Here is a 25712-nt window from a genome sequence, read left to right as displayed (position 1 = left end):
ATTGCCGAGAACTTAATGCAATCTGTGAGGAAATTTGAATTTACTCCGACCTTTTAGCAGCCGCAATGTCCACCGGCTGTTATCTCTTTCCACTTACAGGTTTTGAGCTTGTCCTTAAATCTAAATGAAAATGCTAATTATTACAAAGTATTGTGACTGTCGGAGTTTTTACTTGGTTCGGTCAGTCCATCTTGTACTCTAATTTCCTGTTTACTGGGTTGGGTCGTAGTGAGAGCATTCGGTTGTCATTTCTTCCATGTTTTCAGGATTGAGTCCTTGGGTTTAAAGGCTGCCCAGCCCGGTAATGCAGAGCCTTGATTCCACCCGAAAGTCAGAACATCCAGCGGGAAAACTAAAGGCATCTCTTCTCCCATTCAAACTTTTGATGATTATTCTGTCGGGTTACTGTGAGGAAACACCCCCATTTTGACAACCGTAACTTGAAAGGATAAATGTTTCTCGCAAAGTTAGCCTGCTGATTAAATATATTGGAAGATGGAAAATTAAGAGAAACATAAATTCAGCTTGTTTAATTTCAGATTGGTTTAGCTCCTCTGTATAACATTTGCTGACAATTAAAAGCAGGTTGCTTATTAGTCACTCTGGTGGTTTTTTATCTAGTGATTTTATTGCAAAAATACCTCGCACTAATAACATTTTTTTTTGCCAATCTACGTTTTTTTGTGGTCAGAATTGCATGGGAGATGATGCAGTCGACTCTCGTGCTAGCAGCTGTGACATTGAAGTATTTATCGTCTCATTCATCGAGGGCTAAAAGATTGGTCTGATTACCGAAAGTGTGAGGCACAACTTCATTCACAGCCCTTGTGGGCCAGTGTGGGGAAGCCTGATCTACTCAGTTGATTGCAGCATGTATATCACAACACTGGGACAGTTTTAATAATGCACACATTACAACACGCACTATAAACACAAGATCAATAGAGTTAGGGGCGGGTGTCGGCCTTTTAGTCCTTCACGCCTGAGCTACCATTGGTGAAGGTCTTGGCTGATTGCGCCTTTAGATCCAGTCACGGGCACTGTCTGCATAGCCCCTAAATGAACCCAGTGATTGAGTCTCCCAGTGGGATGGGGAATAGCAAAGATGCATTGCCTTCTGACTCCTGCCCCTTTATTCAGAGACTGTGTCCCTGGTTCTCCACTCGATCATTTCATCAACAAAAATTTGTGCAGACCAGTTCACTAAAAGTGCATAAGGACATTTTCAATGTGGCAAAAAAAGTCGAGTTTATACGTTTCCGATTACATAGGCGTAAAACAAACTAGCAGAACTGCATTAAGTAGAATTACGCTGCAAGAAATATTGTGAGCAGCTGTGTGTGTGTGTGTGTGTGTGTGTGTGTGTGTTCGGGCTTGTGTTTCAGCTAATTGCTTTAACTGATTTTTTGATTCTTTACATCTCCGATACTGAAAGTCTGTAAGTGGAACATACTGTAGATGCCTCTCTATGTTGCAGACTTCAACAGCATCTGCTGAGAGTCTGGAACCATCTAGTGCCTGTGCCATTTCACAACAATCGCTTTGTATCCTGTAACCCGATTCTGTGCAAGCTGTGAATCTCTTACAATCAGGGAATTTGACCTTAAGTTTTCAGAGAAATAATTGCCAATTCAAACCTACACACAAAAATATGACCTAGGCTAAAACTCGCACCGTAACATGGAACATTAATTTGTATCAGTAATCTGTCTAGCTGGGAGCATTAAAGATTCGGCTTTTCCTCAGTTAAAAGGCTCAAGGACAAAAACATGAACAGAGAATTTTACTCACACTTTCTGATGAACTTGTAATGGAGAAATAAAACTACTTCACTGAGAAGGAATGGACACTATCAATAGACATGTCATGCAGCATTATTATCTTATAGATCGTGGATACATTTTTATCTATATATAAACATAGCACAAAAAGTAAGGAAATTTGTGTTTGGTAGATTATTTCTTTGTTGTAACAATGCTTCTTGGCAATAAATCTTATACCGTTGGAAAACCTGTTTATTTCCCTTTTAAATGGTGCCACATTTGTAAGGAACATGCATTTGTGGGATGAGCAGCAGATATATATATATAAAGAAAAAGATAGAATTAATTATTGATATTAAAATATCCAAGTAAACGACACCCATCCTTTTTTTCCAAGATGCTACCTGACCCACTAGTTACTCCAGCACTAGATGTCTTTTATCTAAAAAAAGTACTCTTTTGTAGTTCTTGGAATTTTTCTCATATTGTCCTGTACTCTTATGACATTTTCTTTCACTGAGAGGGCCGTGGGGAACTACCAGAGCAAAGGAGTTTGCCACAAACTACTGGAGGAGGTAGTGTAGGCAGGTAGTATAACAGCATTTAAATGCATTTGGGTGGGTAGATGAATAAGAAACGTGTAGAAGGACATGGGCCAAATGTTGGTAAATGGGAGTAGCTTAGATGGGCCATCTTGGTCGGCATGGATACGATGGGCCGAAGGGCCTGTTTCTGTGCTGTGTGGTTATACGGTATTGAGGGTTCAGTGTTGAGGTGGATAGAAAATTGGTTGGCAGACAGGAAGCAAAGAGTAGGAATAAACGGGTCCTTTTCGGAATGGCAGGCAGTGACTAGTGGGGTACCTCAAGGCTCAGTGCTGGGACCCCAGTTATTTACTGTGTATATTAATGATTTGGACGAGGGAATTGAATGCAACATCTCTAAGTTTGCGGATGACACGAAGCTGGGTGGCAGTGTTAGCTGCGAGGAGGATGCTAGGAGGCTGCAGAGTGACTTGGATAGATTAGGCGAGTGGGCAAATGCATGGCAGATGCAATATAATGTGGATAAATGTGAGGTTATCCACTTTGGCGGCAAGAACAGGAAAGCAGAGTATTACCTGAATGGTGACCGATTGGGAGAAGGGGAGATGCAACGTGGTGCACCAGTCATTGAAAGCAAGCATGCAGGTGAAGAAAGCGAATGGTATGTTGGCATTCATAGCAAGAGGATTTGAGTTTAGGAGCAGGGAGGTTCTGCTGCAGTTGTACAGGGCCTTGGTGAGACCGCACCTGGAGTATTGTGTGCAGTTTTGGTCTCCTAACCTGAGGAAAGACGTTCTTGCCTTAGAGGGAGTACAGAGAAGGTTCACCAGATTGATCCCTGGGATGGCGGGACTTACATATGAGGAAAGATTAGATAGACTGGGCTTGTACTCGCTGGAATTTAGAAAACTGAGGGGGGATCTTATAGAAACATATAAATTTCTTAAGGGGTTGAAGAGGCTAGATGCGGGAAGATTGTTCCCGATGTTGGGGGAGTCCAGAACCAGGGGTCACAGCTTAAGGATAAGGGGGAAGTCTTTTAGGACCGAGATGAGAAAACATTTCTTCACACAGAGAGTGGTGAGTCTGTGGAATTCTCTGCCACAGAAGGTAGTTGAGGCCAGTTCATTGGCTATATTTAAGAGGGAGTTAGATGTGGCCCTTTTTGCTAAAGGGATCAGGGGGTATGGAGAGAAGGCAGGTACAGGCTACTGAGCTGAATGATCAGCCATGATCATATTGAATGGCGGTGCAGGCTCGAAGGGCCGAATGGCCTACTCCTGCACCTATTTTCTATGTTTCTATGTTTCTATGTATCTATGACTCTATGATATGGAAGGAGCCATTTGGCCCATCGAGTCTATGCCAGCTCTCAGGGCACTCCAATTACCCCAACTATTTCACATGTCCATCTCCTCCCTTGCCACCCACTTGTACACTCAGGATAAGTTACAGCAGCCAATTAACCTACCAACTTAACCACATTGGCAGCCCTTAAACTCAGCAACCCTCAGCAACCCAAGGTGAGTGCTGGACTAAGGATGCCGGTATTGTTTGACGGGACCAAATACTTATTGGGACATAATATATTTTGCTGTTATTGTGCTATTAAAAATTGTTTGACACTCTTTTAATGGAACCAAAAATCAGCTCACTTTTAAATTTTTAAGAGTTAAAATATGTGGTTAAGATATTGCACACCAATGAGAATTGGCTATTCTGAACTTTTAAATCATGCTTGCATAGTTATCAAGACCTTTATGGTTTTCAGATTTTTAAAGTGCGGAATTGACATTTGGAAAAACAAAATCACCAAGAAATTTGCTTGAGTTGAGTTTGCTTGAGGACGATGCAATATGTTATTAATAGTTTTCTGATGACAAAGGTCACATTAGGTTGTGTTAACTTAGCAAGATACGTACTTGAAATAGGACTCCTATAATATTGATAAAATTAATCTATATTATTTTATTGATATGAAATTAGGAGTGGTTAATTGGAGCTGATACATTTTTATGTATCTCCTCTAAGTCTGCCCCATGCTCCTCTCTCTGTTCATTTAGATGTAGTTGGTCCGGTTTAAGAGTGCAGTCAAAAATAGCATTAACTGTAGGTATTTAAATCGTCTAAATTAGCTTGTGGTGCTGGGTTAGTTAGTGGTTTCAGGCAGAGTTTAACATTTGATTAACCCTGCAAATCTAGGGCATTTGTGCATTGGGATTAAATCTGGCGTATTTTCAGCCAGGCTACGTTTAGATTCAAATTGGGAAATTAAAAATACTGTGGCACACCTCTCCAAAGCTGGTTCAGCTCGAGGCTGGGAGTCCCGCCGGTACACTCGACAAGAGACTATTTTTGTAAAGTTAGGAATTGTCGCTGGTACCTGCAGTTGAGCAATAGCCAAATCAGCATCAGCTCCAACCTGTTTTGTTCATGATTTCTCTTCATCTGCTGCAAAACGGTGAGGTGGCAAGGAGTTGCCTTCTTTAATATTTGGGAAAACACGTCGATGCTTTCAGATTGATTGCTGGCGATGTGGCCACACAGGACAAAGGGCGACTTTTCATTTTGTGTTCATTTGGAAAGTTAAAAATCGATGAAGGAAAAACCCTTCGGTCTGAATTCTGAGTTGACCGCTGCTGAGATTCCGCTGCTCAAAGATGGCCGCCGGCATTCACGGCTTGGACCGTTCCGACATTATTTCATCCCAACTCTGCAGAATGGGCGGCACGGTGGCGCAGCGGTAGAGCTGCTGCCTTACAACGGCAGAGACCCAGGTGCGATCCTGACTACGGGTGCTATCTGTACGGAGTTTGTACATTCTCCACGTGGGTTTACTCCGGGTGCTCCGGTTTCCTCCCACACTCCAAAGACGTGCAGGTTTGTAGGTTAATTGGCTTCAGTAAAAACTTGTAAATTGTCCCTAGTGTGCAGGAGAGTGCCAGTGTACGGGGGGTGATCGATGGTCACCGTGGACTCGGTTGGCCGATGATACGCTGTATCTCTAAAATTCGAGGCTGGGATTGAACCCAGGTCTCTGGCGCTGTGAGGCAGTGGCTCTACCAGCTGCGCCACTGTGCCATGCAAGGGTTGCATCTTCTCACAGAGTGTGGTTAATCTCTGTCATTCCTCATCCCAGAGAGTGAGGAGCAGAGATCATTGGGAGGAATTTAAAGAGGAGTAGATGCATTTCTGAAAGAAGGAAGGATTGAGGCCTGGGATAGATCTGCCATGATCCTCCAGAATGACAGGGCATACATGAAGGGCTGAGGCCCAGCCCTGCCCCGATACTCTTCTGCTTTGATGTTCTTTTTACAACATCCTGCATCGCCCTTGTACCTTGATCTTGATTCTTTGTTATCCTTCTTGCATTTCCGTAGCCTTTTATAAAATCGAATCTGCAAATGACTCTAATTGCATTTGGGTTGCCTCTCGAGCTTGTTAAGTAATGTGAAAAAGATTTTATAGGCAAAATTGTTCAACCAACTGTTAGTATATCAAAATCTTAGCTTGGTATCCATTCTCTCTTCTCACATCTATTAGATAAGTGCCCCAAATGGTGATGCTTTGGATATGAAACTCTACAGACGGTGTCACATCTAATAGCTTTTCGGGTTACGCTGAGACTTGACCCCTGCAAAGAAATTCAGTGATGAAGGCAATTTATAGATTACTGGCACCTTCATTATCGTTAATATGGAAATTGGATTGGTGCCCTTGGATCCTGACTCATTAGGTCCGTGCTCCAGTCTCCACCAAGCGATGGAGAACAACCGAAGTGATGCAGTCACACATGCGGACTCACTCACTCACTCACTCACTCACTCACTCACTCACTCACTCACTCACTCACTCACTCACTCACTCACTCACTCACTCACTCACTCACTCACTCACTCACTCACTCACTCACTCACTCACTCACTCACGCACACACTCACACACTCATTCACACACACACACTCAGGCACACACACACATTCACGTGCATACACACTCACACGCACACCACACATTCAGTCACGTGCACACACACACGCTCACTCACACGCACACACGCACTCACTCACTCATGCTCACACACACTCTCTCTGACTCAATCCTGCACACACACACTCAGGCGCACACACACACTCAGGCGCACACACACACTCATTCACTCACGCGCACACACACACACTCACTCACGCGCACACTCACACTCACTCACGCGCACACTCACTCACCCACTCACTCACACACGCACACATACTCATGCGCACACACACACTCACATGCGCACACACACTCTCACTCACGTGCACACACTGTCACTCACGCGCACACTCACTCATTCACGCCCGCACACACACTCACTCACTCATTCATGCACGTACGCACGCACACCACACACACACACACACACACACACACACACACACAAACACTTCATCACATCACAGTGACCACTGAACCTCCTGATTCTGGTTGGCACACTCTTTTGTTTGCCCCGTTAAGCAGTAGGCTCAGACTTTTGCTTGTAAGTTTAATAATCTTCACAGCGTTGAGCCAACATTGGGTGCCGCAGCATCAGATCTTTATTTTAGATGGATGCGTAGCTGGCACCTCCTGAAATATGTACGATTTATATACTAGGATTTGCACTGCCATATTTACGGTAATTCAATGATTCAATTGTACTTTATTGTCACATGTACCTAGGTTGAATTAAGTGCTTTGTTACAACCTGGTAACATCATGTAGCTGTCCTCACCCAGGCAGTACACAAGTATCACCACAGTTTGACACCGACAAAGTTACTGTAATAATGGTTTGAATATAGTTCCGTGAAAAGCAAGGCCTGGTGTTTTTTAGCATTATTCACGTGCCGAGTTGCTTTGAAGATCCACGATGTATGGGTGACATGTTCCGTGTCCTGATGCTATCAGGAGCAGTGAGATGAATGCATCTCTGGTGGAACAAAACCAAAATGCTGCAGATGATGTAAGTCTGAAATAAAGTAAAAACTGATGGAAACTCTCAGCGGATAAGACACGAGATCAGAATCAGGTCATTCGGCCTAATTCATCGAGTCTACTCCGCCATTCGATCATTTTTCCCCTCTCAAAATGATTCTCCTGCCCTCTCCCCGTTGTCTTTGACACCCTTACTAATGAAGAACCCATTTCTGCTTTAAAAATACCCAATGACGGCCCCCTCAGCCATCTGTGGCAAAGATCTCCACAGATTCACCACCCTCTGGCTGAAGAAATTCCTCCCAAACAGAGTTGCCATCTGATGGTGGGGTTGATCCAGAGTGTACTGGACACTCGTAAGAATCTTGGTCGCACTTAGCGAAATGCCACGGCATCCTCAGTCCACATATCACTGTGATCTTCACAAGCCCAACATCGGGAAGCCTCCCAGGTTAGACACACCCACGTTAAACAGCAGTCTCTGTTGGTGCACTGCCAATCCATGCCTCTTTTACAATGGCCATGGTCAAAAATGTTAAGTTCAATAAGTGCACTCTTAGTTTCTCTATCTTGGCCAGCACGCTGCAGATGTGTTAGATTATTGGAGACAGACACAAAAAGCTTGAGTAACTCAGCGGGGACAGGCAACATCACTGGAGAGAAGGAATGGGTGACGTTTTGGGTCCAGACCCCTCTTCAGTCTATTGGCCTGCAATCTGAATATATTACATTGAATACCCTCTGATGAAAATTAGATCAAAGGAGTGGCTTTGTTAATTCATTTCGAAACAAATCCAGTGCCCGGCATGATGTGAATAATAAGTGCGTGCTCACCTGAGTATTCTCTCCAACCTGTTCTAATGTACTCGATAACGTTAGGACATGTTTTTATGTAAAGAGGAAATGAAATCATTTAATTTTTGGAACCATTATTCTCTTTCTCTGTAATCTGTTGAGTATTTTGTTCTTTCGCAAGTTAGTTAATTTGCAGGGAACCAACGTTATGATTGCCAAATGCATTAAAAGTTCAATTTGAAGTCCGAGAAAGAACCGTTCTATTTGGTCAGTGGAGGTGCATGGCACTGACAGGGCCAGCAGATCTGTGACGTGCCCTGGTGGCGCAAAGAGCAGTACGATGAATGCGCTTCTGATGGAACAAAACCAAAATGCTGCAGATGATGTAAATCTGAAATGAAGTAAAAACTTGGAAACTCTCAGCGGGTAAGGCAGGAGACACAAGAAGAGAGAGACCATAAGAGACGTCAACCTGTTTCAGGCTCTTAAGGCCAATGAATCTATCCGGGCCAATGGAGGCACATGAAGCTCTTGCTTGCCTCTTCTTCTCCGGTAATGTTAAAACTAGTTTAGTTTAGTTTAGTGTCACGTGTACCCAGGCACAGTGAAAAGCTTTTTTGTTGTGTGCTAACCAGTCAGCGGAAAGACTATACATGAATATAACCAAGGCGTCCACAGTGTGCAGATACAGGATAAAGGGAATAACGTTTAGCGCAAGATTAAGTCCTGTAAAGTCCAATTAAAGGTCATCTGTACTGAACCAAAGGAGACCTTTGTGTCCATAAGAGATAGGAACAGAATTGAGCCATTCGGCCCATCGAGTCTACTCTACCCTACCATTCAATCATGGCTAAACTATTTTTCCCTCTCAACCCTGACTTCTCTACGTAATCTTTGATGCCCTTTTTAAATCAGGAACCTATCAATCTCCACTTTAAAAATACGCCATGACTTGGCCTCCACAGCGTTGGCGATGGATTGCACAGATTCACCAGCCTCCTCATCTCCATTCTTCCTTATCTCCATTCCCTCTGTGTACCACTGTACTCCACTGAGAATGTGGCATTCGGATCCCATAATTCGAATGCCACTTTCCTTTCCTCTCCTCTGTATCCTTTCCTATAATCAACTGGTTCTCTGAGGAAGGGTCTCGACCCGAAACGTCACCCATTCCTTCTCTCCAGAGATGCCGCCTGTCCCGCTGAGTTACTCCAGCTTTTTATGTCTACCTTCTATTATAGATCCCACTATGGTCTGCACAAAAGCTGGCACTACATTTTGAAATCCCGCGTTGGATTCCGTTACCTCTCCTGAGAAAGAGCTGTAAACTTCCTTCATAATTATAATCGCTTACACTAATTATTTTTGCTCTATTCTATCCTTAGCTCTAAGATCCTTCCTGAATTACCATTCCCAAGGCAGCAACTAATATTTCAATTGCTTTTACCTATATCTGTTGCTTTTATACTCAATTTCCTATCTATAAAATCCCGTTCAAATATGCAATCTCCCTCTCCCATTAGAGTGCAGAAACAAAATTGTCTTTGACATTAGTTACCTCAAATGATTTCAGGGAAAATAACAAAGGTGACAGTAATACAATAGTAGAAGTATTACAAACCTGAAAAGTAATAAAAAAGGTTATTTTTTAAAACTTGGGATTAGTGACGTGGAAAGCCATTATTAAGTTCCTTCTAATGATTACTGAAGACCAGCAAAGCATGGAGCAACCCATTTCTTCGTGTGCTCCACCGTCAGATGAGTATCATGCTCTGGGTTGCTTCACTAATAAAGGTGTTTTCATCAGGACAGGTTTTCGTCTGAGCAGACATGATATATTGAGTACAATCCCCACTCGACACCCATCCACTATGTGTATCTCACAGAAAGTTAACAGATCATTGAGTCACAAAGTATGGGAACAGGTCCTTTAGTTCGCCCAGTCTATTCTGAACAAAATGCCATGCTAATCCTATTTTTATTCTTCCCTCATTTCCATCGACAATCCCTTCTGCTCAGTCTGAAGAAGTGTTCCGACCTGAAACGTCACCTGTCCATGTTCTTCAGGGATGCTGCCTGACCCGCTGAGTTCAAAGAGTCAGACAACACGGAAACAGGCCTTTCAGCCTAATTTGCCCACCCTGACCAACGTGTCCCATCAACACGCGTCCCAACTGCTGGCGTTTGGCCCACATCCCTCTAAACCTATCCTATCCATGTACCTGGCTAAATGTTTCTTAAACGTTGTGATAGGACCTGCCTCAACTACCTTCTCCAGCTGCTCATTCCTCCAGTTACTCCAGCATTTTGCGTCTTTCCTTCCCCTCAAACATCATCTCCTCTCCCTCCACAGATGCTACCTGACTGGCTATGTTCCCCCAGCACTGCTGGTCAAGATTCCAGCATCTGCAGCCTTTTGTGTCTGCCTTAAATAGTTCATTCTCCCGCCCCCCCTGACATCAGTCTGAAGAAGGGTCTCGACCTGAAACATCACCCATTCCTTCTCTCCCGAGATGCTGCCTGACCTGCTGAGTTACTCCAGCATTTTGTGTCTGCCCCCAATTTAAATGTGATTCTTGTTCTTGTGAAAGACAGAACTCTCTAGTGTTCTGCGATTTTTATTGCTGGGAAGTAAATCCAGAATTTAGGAGTCTTGATTTTCTGCCCAGTCACCAGTGGTTCAGGTTGCCTCGTGGCACTGAATCACATGGAATGAATCTGGCTGACAGCAAAAAGAGGCTGGCTTGTCTTGAAAGCAAAACTTGTTCCCCAGTATATCTGAGAAGACTGCATGCCCACATATTCTATCCTTTAGACTTTAGAGATACTGCGCGGAAACAGGCCCTTCGGCCCACCGAGTCCGCGCCAGCGATCACCCCGTACACCTGCACACACTAGGGACAACTTAAAATTTCACCAAAGCCAATTAACCTACAAACCCGCACATCTTTGGAGCGTGGGAGGAATCTGGAGCGCCCGGAGAAAACCCACGCAGTCACGGGGAGAACGTACCAAACTGCACAGACAGCACCCGTGGTCAGGATGGGTCTCTGGTGCTGTAAGGCAGCAACTCTGCCGCTGCACCACTGTGCTGCCTGCCTGCCCTGTGTGTGTTCATCACAGGCAAACTTTGATGGATTTCTTAGCAACCTCCTGACTTCTGATACAGTTGTCACAAAATCGATCCGTGCCTGGTAGCACAAACTTCGAGCACACGCTTCCAATCTGCCACTGAAATTTATATTTTGAATTCAGCCGAATGAATTTTGTGGGCGGGGTATAAAATGCAGCCGCGTTCCTACAACTCACCAACAATATCGCGGCAGGAACATATAAACAAGGAACGGCAGATGCTGGTTTACAAAACAAGACACAAAGTGCTGGAGTAACTCAGTGAGTCAGACCGACAAAGGGTTCCCACCTGAAAAGTCGCCTATTAACATTTTCCAGAGGTACTGCCTGATCTGTTGAGTTACTCCAGCATTTTGTGTCTTTTTCTTGGCAAAACCGTTGTCTACCTCTCTACCTTTTACACCCCTATGTATATTTGTGCATTTGAACTTGAGAACAATTTCCCCTGCCAGTAGAACAAGGTGCCCTGCTGGAGGGACTCAACAGGTCAGGCAGCATCCACGTTTTTTAGTTTAGAGATACAGCGCAGAAACAGGCCCTTCGGCCCACTGCGTCCGCACAGACCAGTGATGTCCGCACATCAACACTATCCTACACGCACTAGGGACAATTTACACTTGCACCAAGCCAATTAACCTACATACCTGTACGTCTTTGGAGTGTGGGAGGAAACTGAAGATCTTGGAGGTACAGTGAAAAGCTTTCGTGGCGTGCTAACCAGTCAGCGGAAAAACAATACATGATCACAATCAACCCATCCACAGTGTACAGATACATGATAAAAGGAATAACGTGAATAATGTTTAGTGCAAGATAAAGCCAGTATGATCAAAGATAGTCCGAGGGTCTCCAATGAGGTAGGTAGTACAGGACTGCTCTCTGGTTGTGGTAGGATGATTCAGTTGCTTGATAACAGCTGGGAAGAAACTGTCCCTGAATCTGGAGGTCTGGGTTTTCCCATTTCTATGCCTTTTGCCCGATGGGAGAGGTTTGTCAAATGTATGGTTTGTCAATGTATCTCTGTACACGTGACATTAAGAAACCAAACCAATACTAATCAGGTCTGGACTGGTCTGGGAAAAGGATCTCGATACAAAAACGGCATCAATTTCTCTCCACAGATGCCACCTGATCCGCTGAGTTCCTCCAGCACCTCTTCTTTCTTTTGCTGCAGCTTCCAGCATCTGCAATCTCCTGTGCCTTGCCCTTCAGGTAGTTGAAACATGAAAACAGGTTTCACTGCAGACTCTTTAATGTAACTTTGCAGTCACATTAGGCTGTATGCAGCCGAAAACTAACTCGATCTATAATTTGAATCTATGTTTGGAAATCATTTTACATACACCTGCAATAATTCCTCATCAATGGATCCAGTTCCACACGATAAAGCTGCCTCACTGATGTCTCTGGTCTTTCGGTAAACCCATTTCACTGGGTTTGGGATGGAGATGTGAGTTAAAATCATACAAACTGATCTTTAAAAAAGATGCACAGTCCAAATGTCAATGTGTCTCTTCAATATTTAGATGTTATGACCTGCTGCGTATTTCAGACATTTTAATTTTCAAGAAGTTCAGAACATGAAGCCAGAATTTCCTGTAGGCATAAATAACAGAAGGAAGTTGAAAGTCTTCTGTGGTACTTTCTGATTCACTATTTTAATAGTCTTGGCAACCAACATAAAATGAGTGATGTTGGCTGGGGAAGGTGTGATATCGAGTATCTGTCCTGCAGAGTTGATGCAGGGATATGAACGTTATTTTTTTTTCACAGGGACTGAGTTCCTATAGAATTCCATGTGGTGCATTCTAAGCTTCACCCTTTGCATGGGGAAATGACAAAACTTCACTTCACTCTTTAACAAACTATCCGATCTTTCTTTTGTTGACTTTGGTGGGAGTTACGTGCGGGCACAGCGAGGTTCTGATCTGACCACATCAGTTTTCCTGCAGCCTAATGTTCCCGTTCGAATTTTAAAAGGGTTAATGACTTTGCTCATTTTTGTGTTGGTGAATTGTTGATTCGTTATTTTAATGGTCGTAGCAACCAACACAAAATGAGTGATGAGAGAGAGCAAAGTCCCATAAAATGTGAGTGTTCAAACATTACTGGTGAGAGGGTCATTGACTGAGTGCTTGTTTGAGTGTTTCAGAGGGTATCTGTATTGCAATGTATGCCTACTTTGTAAACGCAAGGAACTGCAGATACAAAAAGACACAAAGTGTTGGAGTAACAGCGTTTCAGGCAGCATCTCTGCAGAACATGGATTGGTAACCTTTCAGGTCTGAAGAAGGGTCCCGACCCCGAAACGTCACCTATCTATATTCTCCAGCGATGCTGCCTGACCCGCTGAGTTACTCCAGCATCTTCTATTTTTCTGCCTCATTGTAAGCAAGTTCTTACAGACTTGATATGTAGAAAGGAACTGCGGATACTTGTTTATACCAAAGATAGACACAAAGTGCTGGAGTAACTCAGCTGGTCAGGCAGCACCTCTGCAGAAGGAGAATAAAGAGAATAGGAGAATGGAGGATAGAGAATTGAGGAACAACTTCTTCGCCCAGAGAGTTGTGAATCTGTGGAGTTCTCTGCCTCAGAAGGCAGTGGAGGCCAATTCACTGGATGTATTCAAGAGAGAGTTAGATTTAGCTCTTAGGGCTCAAGGAATCAAGGGATATGGGGAAAAATCAGGGACGGGGTACTGACTTTAGATGATCAGCCATGATCATATTGAATGGCGGTGCTGGCTCGGAGGGCCGAATGGCCTACTTCTGCACCTATTTTACGAAGTTTCGAGGTGATGTTTTGGGTCAGAATCTTTCTTCAGACTGAAAGTAGAGGTGTGGGGGGGGGGGGGGGGAAATAAACTGGAGGTGAGAAAAGGCTGGCAACAGATGACCTCTGGTAAGATGGAGTCCATAATGGCCCATTGTTGGCTGGGAAAGGTGTGATATCGAGTATCTGTCCTGCAGAGTTGATGCAGGGATATGAACGTTATTTTTTTTTCACAGGGACTGAGTTCCTATAGAATTCCATGTGGTGCATTCTGAGCTTCACCCTTTGCATGGGGAAATGACAAAAGTTCACTTCACTCTTTAACAAACTATCCGATCTCTCTTTTGTTGACTTTGGTGGGAGTAACGTGCGGGCAATGCGAGGTTCTGATCTGACCACATCAGTTTTCCTGCAGCCTAATGTTACCGTTCGAATTATAAAAGGGTTAATGACTTTGCTCATTTTTGTGTTGGTGAATTGTTGGTAAACAATTATTTTTTTTTTAAATTCAGAAATTCTTGCTTATTTGCGCTGGTATCACTGAAATAGTTCATTACATTTGGGTTTTTTTTCACATTAACTATTTAGGGACAAATGACATAATTTTAGTTTAACAAATTGTAAATTATTCAATATGCAAGAACCATGAGTTGGTAAAATAGCTGATCCACCGACCAGCCGATCAACACACACCGACCGAGCAGTGAATTAAGGAGATTCATTTTTGAAGATTATAAAATTAGGGAAGCATAGATAGGGTGGACATTCAGAACCTTTTTCACAGAATTGAAATATCTAATACTAGTATTAGATACTAGATATTAGATATCTAATACTAGTATTAGGCACAACAGTAGAGCTGCTGCCTTACAGCGCTTGCAGTGTCGGAGACCCGGGTTCGATCCCGACTACGGGTGCTGTCTGTATGGAGTTTGTATGTCTTTCCCGTGACAGCACGGGTTTCCTCCGGGATCTTCGGCTTCCTCCCGCACGCCAAAGACGTACAGGTTTGTAGGTAAATTGGCTTGGTGTATGCGTAAATTGTTCCTAGTGTGTGTAGGGTGGTGTTAATGCGCAGGGATCGCTCGTCGGGGCGGACTTGGTGGGCCGAAAGGCTTGATCCCGCGCTGTACCTCTAAAACTGAAACTAAAACTATAGGGCATAGCTTTAGGGTGAGAGAGGGAAAGATTAAAGGAGATGTGTGGGGTGTTTTTTTCACTTGGGATGATACGTGCCTGCAATACATTGCCAAGGGTGGTGGTGGAAGCACATGCGACAGTGGCGTTTAAGAGACTTTAGGATAGGCACATGCATATGCAGGGAATGTAGAGATATGGATTATGTATAGGCAGATAAGAATAGGCCATAGGATTATGTTCGGCACAAACATTGTGGGCCGAAGGGCCTATTCCCATGCTGTACTGTTCTATGTAGAAACAAAGAACTGCAGATGCTGGTTGACACCAAAGAAAGACACAAAGTGCTGGAGTAACTCAACGGATCAGGCAGTACCTCTGGAGAAAAAGGATGGCAGCCATTACACATCCTTTTTCTCCAGAGATGCTGCCTGACCCGATGAGTAACCCCAGCACTTTGTGTCTATCTGTACTGTTCTACGTCGTCTGATTGTGCAAAGACTGTATGACTTTGTGTGTTCTAACAGCTAATCGGCAAATGTTCATGGTAAATAAATAAGTCAATGCATGGCGTTTTAGTCCGAACCAGTCCTTTCCGTTTTGCATTACCTGATGAGCAACTCGTTTAATATATTTCACTCTTTCTTTTTCTCCACAACAGATGCTCGACCCAAAATCAGACGAGCAAAGTGAGATGCTGCCCGAGGAGAAGGTTCCCGCCAGCGATCTCCAGCCGACCGATGAAGGAGAGGTCGGTGGCCAGAAGCTCCCAGAGAAAGAAGTGGCTGCCGAAGGAGAAAATAAAAGCCCAGAGGAAGCGAAAGAGCCGGTTGACAAGCGAGATGTCAGCGAGTCGCAGGCTCCCAGGAGGCCTCCCTTCAACATACCCGAGGTTCGGCTGGACACAACGTTTGCCCAAAGTACTGAAGATCTGCCCACTCTACTCCTCGTTGGGGATGAAGATGATGAAGATGATGATGATGGTGATGATGATGATGATGATGATGATGATGATGAGGACGACGAGGATGATGAAGACAGTGACGACTGCTGCCTGGACAGTTGCGGAGCCAAGCGCCGCAGCATGATCGAGACGTTGGACTGCGACAAGCACTGCACCCTCTCCATCCAGAACTCCCTGCGCCGGCGGACACACAGCGAGGGCAACCTGAAGCAGGAGCCCAAGACCCAGTGCTTCAAATCCGACAACGCGCTCAACTGTGTGGGGTGCGATGGTCAGAAAGGAAAAGGAAACTGGGCCCCACCCTCCCCAAAGACCCTCAAGAAAGAGCTGGCTAATGTGAAAAATGGCGGCTCCATGCATCAGCTGTGCCTCATCTTCTCTGGCCGCAGAGTGAGTACTCCATTACTAGTTAGTTAATAGTTAGTTAGTAGTTGGTTGGTAGTTAGTTGGTAGTTAGGTAGTAGTTAGTTGGTAGTTAGTTGGGTAGTAGTTAGGTGGTAGTTAGTAGTTAGTAGGTAGTTAGTTGGTAGTTAGGTAGTAGTTAGTTGGTAGGACAGAATAACGGAATGGGAACCAGGCCCTTCGGCCCACCGAGTCCGTGCCAACTGTCGATCACCCACTCACTCACACCAGGTCGAAGTTATCTCACTTTCTCATCCACTCCCTACACACACCAGGGGCAATTTATAGAGGCCAAGTAAGCCACAGGCCCACACTATTTGGGATGTGGGAGGAAACCGGAGCAATAGACAATAGGTGCAGGAGGAGGCCATTCGGCCCTTCGAGCCAGCACCGCCATTCAATGTGATCATGGCTGATCATTCTCAATCAGTACCCCGTTCCTGCCTTCTCCCCATACCCCCTGACTCCGCTATCCTTAAGAGCTCTATCTAGCTCTCTCTTGAATGTATTCAGAGAATTGGCCTCCACTGCCTTCTGAGGCAGAGAATTCCACAGATTCACAACTCTCTGACTGAAAAAGTTTTTCCTCATTTAGAAATCGGAGGTGCAAAGGGACTTGGGAGTGCTGGTGCAGGATTCCTAAAGACTTACTTTGCAAGTTGAATTGGTAGTAAGGAAGGCGAATGCAATGCTAGCATTTATTTCGGGAGGACTAGAATAAAAAAACAGGGATGTAATGCTGAGGCTTTACAAAGGCACTGGTCAACAGCATTTGGAACATTGTGAGCAGTTTAGGGCCCCGTATCTGAGGGAGGATGTGCTGGCTCTGGGCAGGGTCCAGAGGAGGTTTACGAGATTGATCCCAGGAATGAGTGGGTTAACATATGATGAGCATTTGTCGGCACTGGGCCTGAACTCGCTGCAGTTTAGAAGGATAAGGCGGGACATTGAAACTTACAGAATAGTGAAAGGCCTGGATAGAGTGAATGTCGAGAGGATGTTCCCACTAGTGGGAGAGTCTAAGACCAGGGGCCATAGCCTCAGAATAAAGGGATGTACCTTTAGAAAGGAGACAACGGGAATTTCTTTAGTCAGAGGGTGGTCAATCTGTGGAATTAATTGGCGTGGAAAGCTGCGGAGGCCAAGTTACAAAAATTTCTAAACACCTGTTTTCGTTTTTTTATTATGGGGTATTGTGTATAGATTGATTGTGTATAAAAAATAGAATTTATTCCATTTTAAAATAAGGCTGTAACGTAACAAAATGTGGAAAAAGTGAAAACTGAATACTTTCTGAATGCACTGCATGTTCTATATAAAGTCATATATCTTAAATCAATAGAAATCACTGACAGTTATAAAGAAAATACAGAAATGTGATCCCTAGATAGAATTATACTAACTGCACAATATGAAAAATACTGGAACAATTGAAAATATCAGGAAAATCCTGATTTAATTCAGCAATTTGTCATAACCATTTAGATGTTTTTCCTCTCGGGCTTATTTCTGAGTGCAGTACTGACAAATTGTCCTTGCCTCAAGATCTTGTGGAAGCTCCATTATCTGCACTGATAGAAAGCTGAGAGTCCTTAAATTGGTGTGAACATCCAGGGAGACAGTGGTCAGAACATCATTACAGAGGGAGGACCATTATAGTGGAGAGGCTGAGTTGAAGGAGACTTGATTTCAGTTCCATTTGAAAAGGATCCAGTTACTGTAATCTCTGTAATTCCTGTGTTATCTTCAGTCAGTTTGAAAAGGATCTGACCCAAGAGAACGGCAAGCAGTGACTGGCAGACAAATAGCTTTGTTCAATGTTGTTGTTGTTGGACCTATCATTGTAAATCAATCTTTAATCCCCAGATATAACCAATGTTGAACTCTGGGCACCAATACTTTTATAGCATTACAGAGAATCACAGGGATTGTAGAGGAGGTTAACTAGAATAGGAACCTGGGAGTTTGAAGAAGGGTCCTGACCCCGAAAAGTCACCTATCAATGTCCTCCAGAGATGTTGCTTGAGCTGCTGAGTTACTCCAGCAGTTTGTGTCCATCTTTGTGAACCAGCATCTGCAGTTCCTTGTTTCTATCCATTTTGCGTGTCCACTTTAAACCCTCCTGCTTTGGTGTTTGCACTCCCTGTAAACTCCCCGGGACCCTGTTTCCCACGCTTCCTTTAATCCCACCCGGGTTCACTGGAAAATGTATTATACTGTATAAAAAACGGGCGGCACGGTGGCGCAGCGGTAGAGTTACTGCCTTACAGCGAATGGAGCGCCGGAGACTCAGGTTCGATCCTGACTACGGGCGCCGTCTGTACGGAGTTTGTACGTTCTCCCCGTGACCCGTGTGGGTTTTCTCCGAGATCTTCGGTTTCCTCCCGCACTCCAAAGACGTGCAGGTATGTAGGTTAATTGGCTGGGCAAATGTAAAAATTGTCCCTAGTGGGTGTAGGATAGTGTTAGTGTGCGGGGATCGTTGGGCAGCGCGGACCCGGTGGGCTGAAGGGCCTGTTTCTGCGCTGTATCTCTAAATCTAAAATCTAAAAATCTAAATCTACTGCTGTGTAACATGTACAAAAAGTCAATTTTGAAGTGCGGCGAGTTATTAATAGGAATGTCATCCCAAAGTCCAGAAAACCTGCCAGTCCGGCACATCCAAAGATCCAAGAGCCACGGATGGACGGAGTGTTACGGCACCAAAACATTTTCCGTAAACGCTGCTTCCGAAATTTGGATCCATCGGCGTCATTACTTTGCAGTAAACTCATCGATGCTGGGTCCACTGATGTATGCCATCTATGTTATTGATTTAGATAAGAATGTAGGGGGCACGATTAGCAAGTTTGCAGGTGACACCAAAATTGGTGGTATCATGGAGAGTGGAAGAAGTCACACCAAAGGTTACACCAGGATACCCATTGCCATTGAGTGGCTTCCAGTCATCATGGACTGCTCTCAGTTGGATCGTTACTAAGGCCCTCAACAATGAAATGCTGGTACCCCATTGAAAGAACCAGTTAAAGGTCCCTTATTGTCCAGCAGTGGCCCAAGGCTTGCTATGTGTTAAATGTAGTTTGTATAAAGTTGCGCTGCTGTACAAGAACAGTAAGCCCCATTTGATTTACATGTAAACACAAAGTGTTGAAGGAACTCAACAGGTCAGGCAGCATCTGTGGAAGGAATGGATAGGCAAGACTTTGGGTCAAGAGACTTCTTCAGACTGAATGATTGGAGGAGGGGGAGAAAGTTGGACAAGGGAGGTGGAGGAGGGGGGGTATAAAGGCTGACGATCAATAGGCGGTACAGGTCAGAGGTGGATAAAGGTCAGAGGTGGATAAAGGTCAGAGGTGGATAAAGGTCAGAGGTGGATAAAGGTCAGAGGGGTTTGATTTGCAGATGGGTGGAATAAATCATAGAGGTGAAAGGGAGACACAAGGGTGGTGGATAAGGAGAGAAGAGTAAAATGTAAAGCCAGAGGGAGGGATATAGGTGGAAGGGAACAGGGTGGGGGCTGTGTAGAGGGAATGAGGGGCAGGATAGTGGGAGAAACGCTGGGGTAGAGAGTGGGAGCATGGGAAAGAGAATGGAAGAAGGAGGAGGATGTTCCTTAAAATTGGAGAATTCAGTGTTCTTATTTTGGGGTGGTCAGCTGCCCAGATGGAATATGAGGTGCTGTTCCTCCAGTTTGCCCCTGGCTTCATCCGGCAATGGAGGGGGCCTGGGATAGAGAGATCAGAGCGGACATGGGGAGGGGAGTTAAAATAGTGAGCAACTGGGAGATCCAGTAGTCTTAGCGGGCCGAGCGCACGTGTTTTTCGAAACGGTCGCCTTGCCTCGGCTTGGTCTCGCCGATGTAAAGGAAGCCACATCGGGAACACCAGGCGCAGTAGACAAGGTTTGAAGAAGTGCACGTGAACCTCTGTGATTTGGTGTGTGCCGTCAGTCTTTAGAACTCTTGTATTCCGTTTTTAATTTAAAACCTTATTAATAGGTCAGAAATGGCTTTGTGAAACAATGTTGAAAAAACTGCTCTCCTGACACTTCATGTTTGGAGAATTCAACCTGTATTTAAATCTGAGTGCCTCAACACTGGATTTGAGGTCAGGAAGAATTTGATAGTGGCTGTCTCTTTATGGATGTGGTTGAAGGCAGGGCCTGAGTGTATGGAGGGGTGGAGGCAGATAGGGTTGCCAACTATCTCACTCCCAAATACTGGACAAGGTGACGTCACCGCCCCGTGACCCACGTGACCTCACCCAGCCAGCGGCCACGTGCTCCCGCACCACCAATGGCGGCCGCCCAGGCCAGGAGGCGGGTTGCTATGCAACCTCCATTAGGTGGAGCCAGGGCCTCCGGACAATAGACAATAGACAATAGGTGCAGGAGGAGGCCATTCAGCCCTTCGAGCCAGCACCGCCATTCAATGTGATCATGGCTGATCATTCTCAATCAGTACCCCGTTCCCGCTTTCTCCCCATACCTCCTGACTCCACTATCCTTAAGAGCTCTATCTAGCTCTCTCTCGAACGCATTCAGAGAATTGGCCTCCACTGCCTTCTGAGGCAGAGAATTCCACAGATTTACAACTCTCTGACTGAAAAGGATTTTCCTCATCTCAGTTCTAAATGGCCTACCCCTTATTCTTAAACTGTGGCCCCTTGTTCTGGACTCCCCCAACATTGGGAACATGTTTCCTGCCTCTAACGTGTCCAACCCTTAATAATCTTATACGTTTCGGTAAGATCCCCTCTCATCCAAGACCAAGACTGTCCGGAGCTAAAATGTCCGAAACCTAGAGTGTTACAGTGTCGGGGCCTACAGTGTCGGGGCCTACAGTGTCGGGATCTACAGCATCGGGGCCTACAGCGTCGGGCCTACAGCTCCCCCCCGGGCCTAATATTGGACAAGGGTGGTCCCGTACGGGACAAACCAATTTAGCCCAAAATAGGGGATGTCCCGGCAAATACAGGACAGTTGGCAACCCTAGAGGCAGGGCCTGAGTGTATGTGGTCGGAGGAAGGGCCTGAGTGTATGTGGTCAGAGGCAGGCTCTGAGTGTATGTGGTCAGAGGCAGGGCCTGAGTGTACTGAGTTGGAGGCAGTGAGGGGCATCAGAGCCAGGAGATGACCTCCGGGGCGTGGGGCGGAGAGCAGGGTCCAGAGGATGATCACATTATGATTAATTAGTCAAAAGTCATGTTCATAGGCTAGAGCAGCAGAATTAGGCCTTTTGGCCCATCAAGTCTACTCCGCCATTCAATCATGGCTGATCTATCTCTCCCTCCTAACCCCATTCTCCTGCCTTCCCCCCATAACCCCTGACACCCGTACTAATCAAGAATCTGTCAATCTCCTCCTCAAAATTATCCACTGTCCTTCTGTGGTAAAGAGTTCCACAGATTCACCACCCTCTGACTAAGGGAATTCCACCACTATCCTCCACTACCATTGACTGTACAAAGATGAATTTACTGCATTTGCAGACTTAAACAGGCAAATTTGCTCCAATTGACTTGGCCCCCACTGCCATCTGTGGAATCAAGAGTGTTATATTGCCACATGTCCTGAAATGGAACAATGAAATTCTTACTTATAGCAGCACAACAGACACACTCAGACACACACACACAGACACACACACAGACACACACAGATACACACGCACACACACACACACAGACACACACAGATACACACGCACACACACACACACAGACGCGCACACACACAGACACTGACACACACACACACGCACACACACACAGACACACACAGACACACACAGACACACACAGACACACGCACAGACACACACACAGACACACACATGCACACACACACACACACAGACACACGCACAGACACACACACAGACACACACACACACACACACACACACACACACACAGACACACACACACACACACGCACAGACACACACACGCACAGACACATGCACAAACACACACAGACACACACAAACAGACACAGGCATGCACGCTCAAACACACAGACAGACAAATAAATAGTAATAGTGCAAAGACAAAAACAATGCCCCCAAGTCAATGCGGTTAGGAGCTTATTTGGAGGTTGTCGAGTTTAAAAGCCTGATGGTTGTTGGAAAGATGTTGATCCTGTACCTGGACGTTACAGTTTCAGGCTCCTCGACCTTCCTCCCGATTCCAGGAGTGAAATGAGAGCTTCACCAGGGTCGTGTGAGTTTCTGATGATGATGGTTGCCTTGTTTTGGCAGCGACTCTTGTCGATCCCTTCGATGGCAACACAGTTCCACAGCTAGTAAAGCTGCTGCCTCACAGCCCCAGCGACCCAGGATCAATCCTGATCTCTGGTGCTCTCATGTCCCCCCTCTAACCATGCAGGTTTCATCTGGGTGGTCCAGAGCTTCCTCCCTTATCCCCAGATGGTTCTGGTTTGCTGCCATATCCCCATCCTTGGGTGGGAGAGTATTACTACTGTAAGGACACTCAGAGGGTGGTGGATATATGGAACAGGCTGCCACAGGAGGTAATTGAGGCAGGTACAATGACAACACTTAAAAGACACTTGCACAGGTACATAGATATGCCAGGTTAAGAGGTATATGGACTAAATGCGGGCATATGGGACTGGCTTAGATGGGGACCTTGGACGGCATGGATGAGTTGGGCCGAAGGGCCTGCTGTATGATTCCAGATACTGTTCCATGCTGTGTGATTCTACGACTCTATGCTGCTCCATGAGAGAGAGGATGAACACACTTGGATTGCTTTCTCTGGAGGTCCAGAGCCTAAGGAGAGACATACTAGAAGTGTACACAATTAAGAGAGACGCAGAGAGTGTGGACGGTCAGAGTGTTTTACACTAGATGGACATATCAAACACGAGAGGGCATGGCTTTTACAAACCTGTCGTGCTGCTGCAAGTAAGAATTTTATTGTTCCGTTCGGGTACGTATGACAATAAAACATTCATGACTCTTGACTGTAGGTGAGAGGGGGAAAGTTTAAAAGTGATGTAGGTTTTTTACGCAGATGGCGATGGGTGACTGGGTTGAGCTGGCAGGAGTGGTGGTGAAGGCAGATATGATCGTGGCATTTAAGAGACGTTTGGGTAAACGCATGAATAGTGCAGGGGATGGGGGGATATGGATTATGTGCAGGCAGATAAGAGTTGGCCTTGCCATCATGTTCGGCACATGCATTGCGGGATAAAGGTGGGCAGGCGAGGAGAGGGATGTCGGCCCGCTGGAAGGCGATGGTCAGAGGCCCACAAAAGCCTGGGGCTTGCCTGGAATGGGCACCGCTCATACCAACTAGAGCGCGGACTGGACTTTGAAAACGGGACCAAAACGTGGCGTCCCTTGCAGACGTGACCGATGGACTATTTGTGTACACTTGCTAATGGGGGATGTGCTTGGGTATGGCAATACTCTACTGGGCTGTTTGTAAGAAAATAATTCCACAGTGCAATTGCACTTTGCACGTGTGACGATGAAAGTACCGTTGAACCATTGAAGGGACTGGACTGTGCTGTTCTGTTCTATGTCCTATTTGCAAGGCAAGTGTTTTCACTCAGAGTGGTGTGTGCTGGAACGTGCTGCCAGGGGTGGTGGTGGAGGCAGTTGCATGAGGTATTAAGAGGTATTTAGACAGGCACATGAACAAGTGGGGATGGATGAATACAGACCATGTGCAGGCAGATGGGATTTGTTTAATTTGGCATCGTGGCTGGTGCAGACATGGTGGGCTGAAGGGCCTGTTACTGTGCCGTACATACTCTGCGGGCTTGGTTGGTTAATTGGCCTCTGTACATTGCTCCTAGCGTGTGGGTGTGTGGTAGATGCTGGAGGAGTTGGTAGGAATGTGGGAAGAACAAAATGGGGTCAGTGTGAATGGGCGTTTGACAGTCAGAGTAGACTTGGTGGACCAATGAACTTGTTTCTGTGCTGTGTGTCAGTCTATGATTATTTATATTTTTAAGTCATTGAATGTATTTATTATTTTTGTGATGAAGTTCTGTACACACTATTGGTCATGAGAGGAATTTAATTTAGTTTCCTGCTGAATCACGTATGCCTGCAAGGGAGCATGCTGCAAGGATTCTAATCACATTGATAGACAGAGCGCTTGCAATGTTTGCCTTTCTTGAAGATGAGCTATTTCTTCCCTTTTGCGCGCCAACTACCCGGGAGTCTGTGTCTGTTCTCTGCTTCTGCACCATTTGCTATTTCTGCTTCAACCCAGAGCAAGTTGTTTATTTTCCCCCAGTTTTAACTGAAGGCATAAAGGTTCAATGAGGTTTAAAGAGTCAAACAGGCCCTTCGGCCCAACTTGCCCACACCGCCCAACGTATCCCGTCTACACCAGTCCCACCTGCGTGCATTTGGCCCATATCCCTCCAAACCTGCCCTATCCATGCGCCTGTCTAATTGTATCTTAAACGTTGCAATCGTCCCTGCCTCAACATCCTCCTCTGGCAGCTCGTTCCATACACCCACCATCCTTTGTGTTGTTGAGTTCACTTTGTCTACCAGGGAGTCATTAAAAGGGAGTGCTCTGAAGGCTGGAATTTCAGAGATGGGGATAGGTAGAAATACGAAAGAGTAGGTTTTGGAATTAACAGAGTTAAATAATAATGAAAGGGGAGAGAATTTGTCATTGGTAATGGATGTGAGAAAAAACATTGGGGATATCGGAGAAAATGAGCCAATATTGAAGGCTAGTGGGGGACATTGTCAGCAAATAAGTGGACCGAAGAAAGATGGGACGGTGTTAATCATAACTCAGTTCCAGACGTATTATATTTCCTCTTCTCCTGAATGTGACGTGTGCACTGGACCGAGAAAGGGATCTTCAGGCTAAATGCAGGGAAATCTGTTCAAAATAATGGCAGTAATCTCAGGGCCTTAAACAGTTTCGTAGAAACTGAGTTCAAGCCTCGGCAAGCGTAATAGTGGTCGTGTTATTTCTCGGGCTGCTGAAGTAGTTTACCTTTCTATGTTTAGATGGAGAATGGAACGACCCAGGGAGAACAATGCCGAAGTGTGACCTTAGGAACAGGAGATACAAAAACGATCAGAAATAGGACATGCAAGTAAAAGATATTTGCGTGTTGTGTAGTGCCAGGCAGGTGGAGCTTGTGAGCTAGTTTTGAAAACGACAAATGCAAAAACTATTTGTCGCATGACTTTCCCAATCCCTCATTAATGTACTGAAGTTGAACCACTTACTTAAAGTAGA

The 25712-nt window shown here is 45.3% G+C and overlaps 1 protein-coding gene across 4 annotated transcripts in view; it reads left to right on the top strand.

The window, feature by feature from the left end:
- LOC144608223 (regulator of G-protein signaling 3-like) overlaps nt 1–25712 on the top strand; it is a 235762-nt gene that overhangs the window by 171419 nt on the left and 38631 nt on the right. For all 4 annotated transcript variants that reach the window (XM_078425800.1, XM_078425792.1, XM_078425793.1 and 1 more), the window contains one exon: nt 15764–16456. In XM_078425800.1, coding sequence (XP_078281926.1) covers nt 15764–16456 — 693 coding nt within the window. The remainder of the gene's footprint in view (nt 1–15763; nt 16457–25712) is intronic.

This window comes from Rhinoraja longicauda, chromosome 31 (genome assembly GCF_053455715.1).
Source record: "Rhinoraja longicauda isolate Sanriku21f chromosome 31, sRhiLon1.1, whole genome shotgun sequence".
Lineage (NCBI taxonomy): Eukaryota > Metazoa > Chordata > Chondrichthyes > Rajiformes > Arhynchobatidae > Rhinoraja > Rhinoraja longicauda.
Note: the sequence above shows the minus strand (reverse complement) of the source record. Positions and strands in the feature narration are given on the sequence as shown.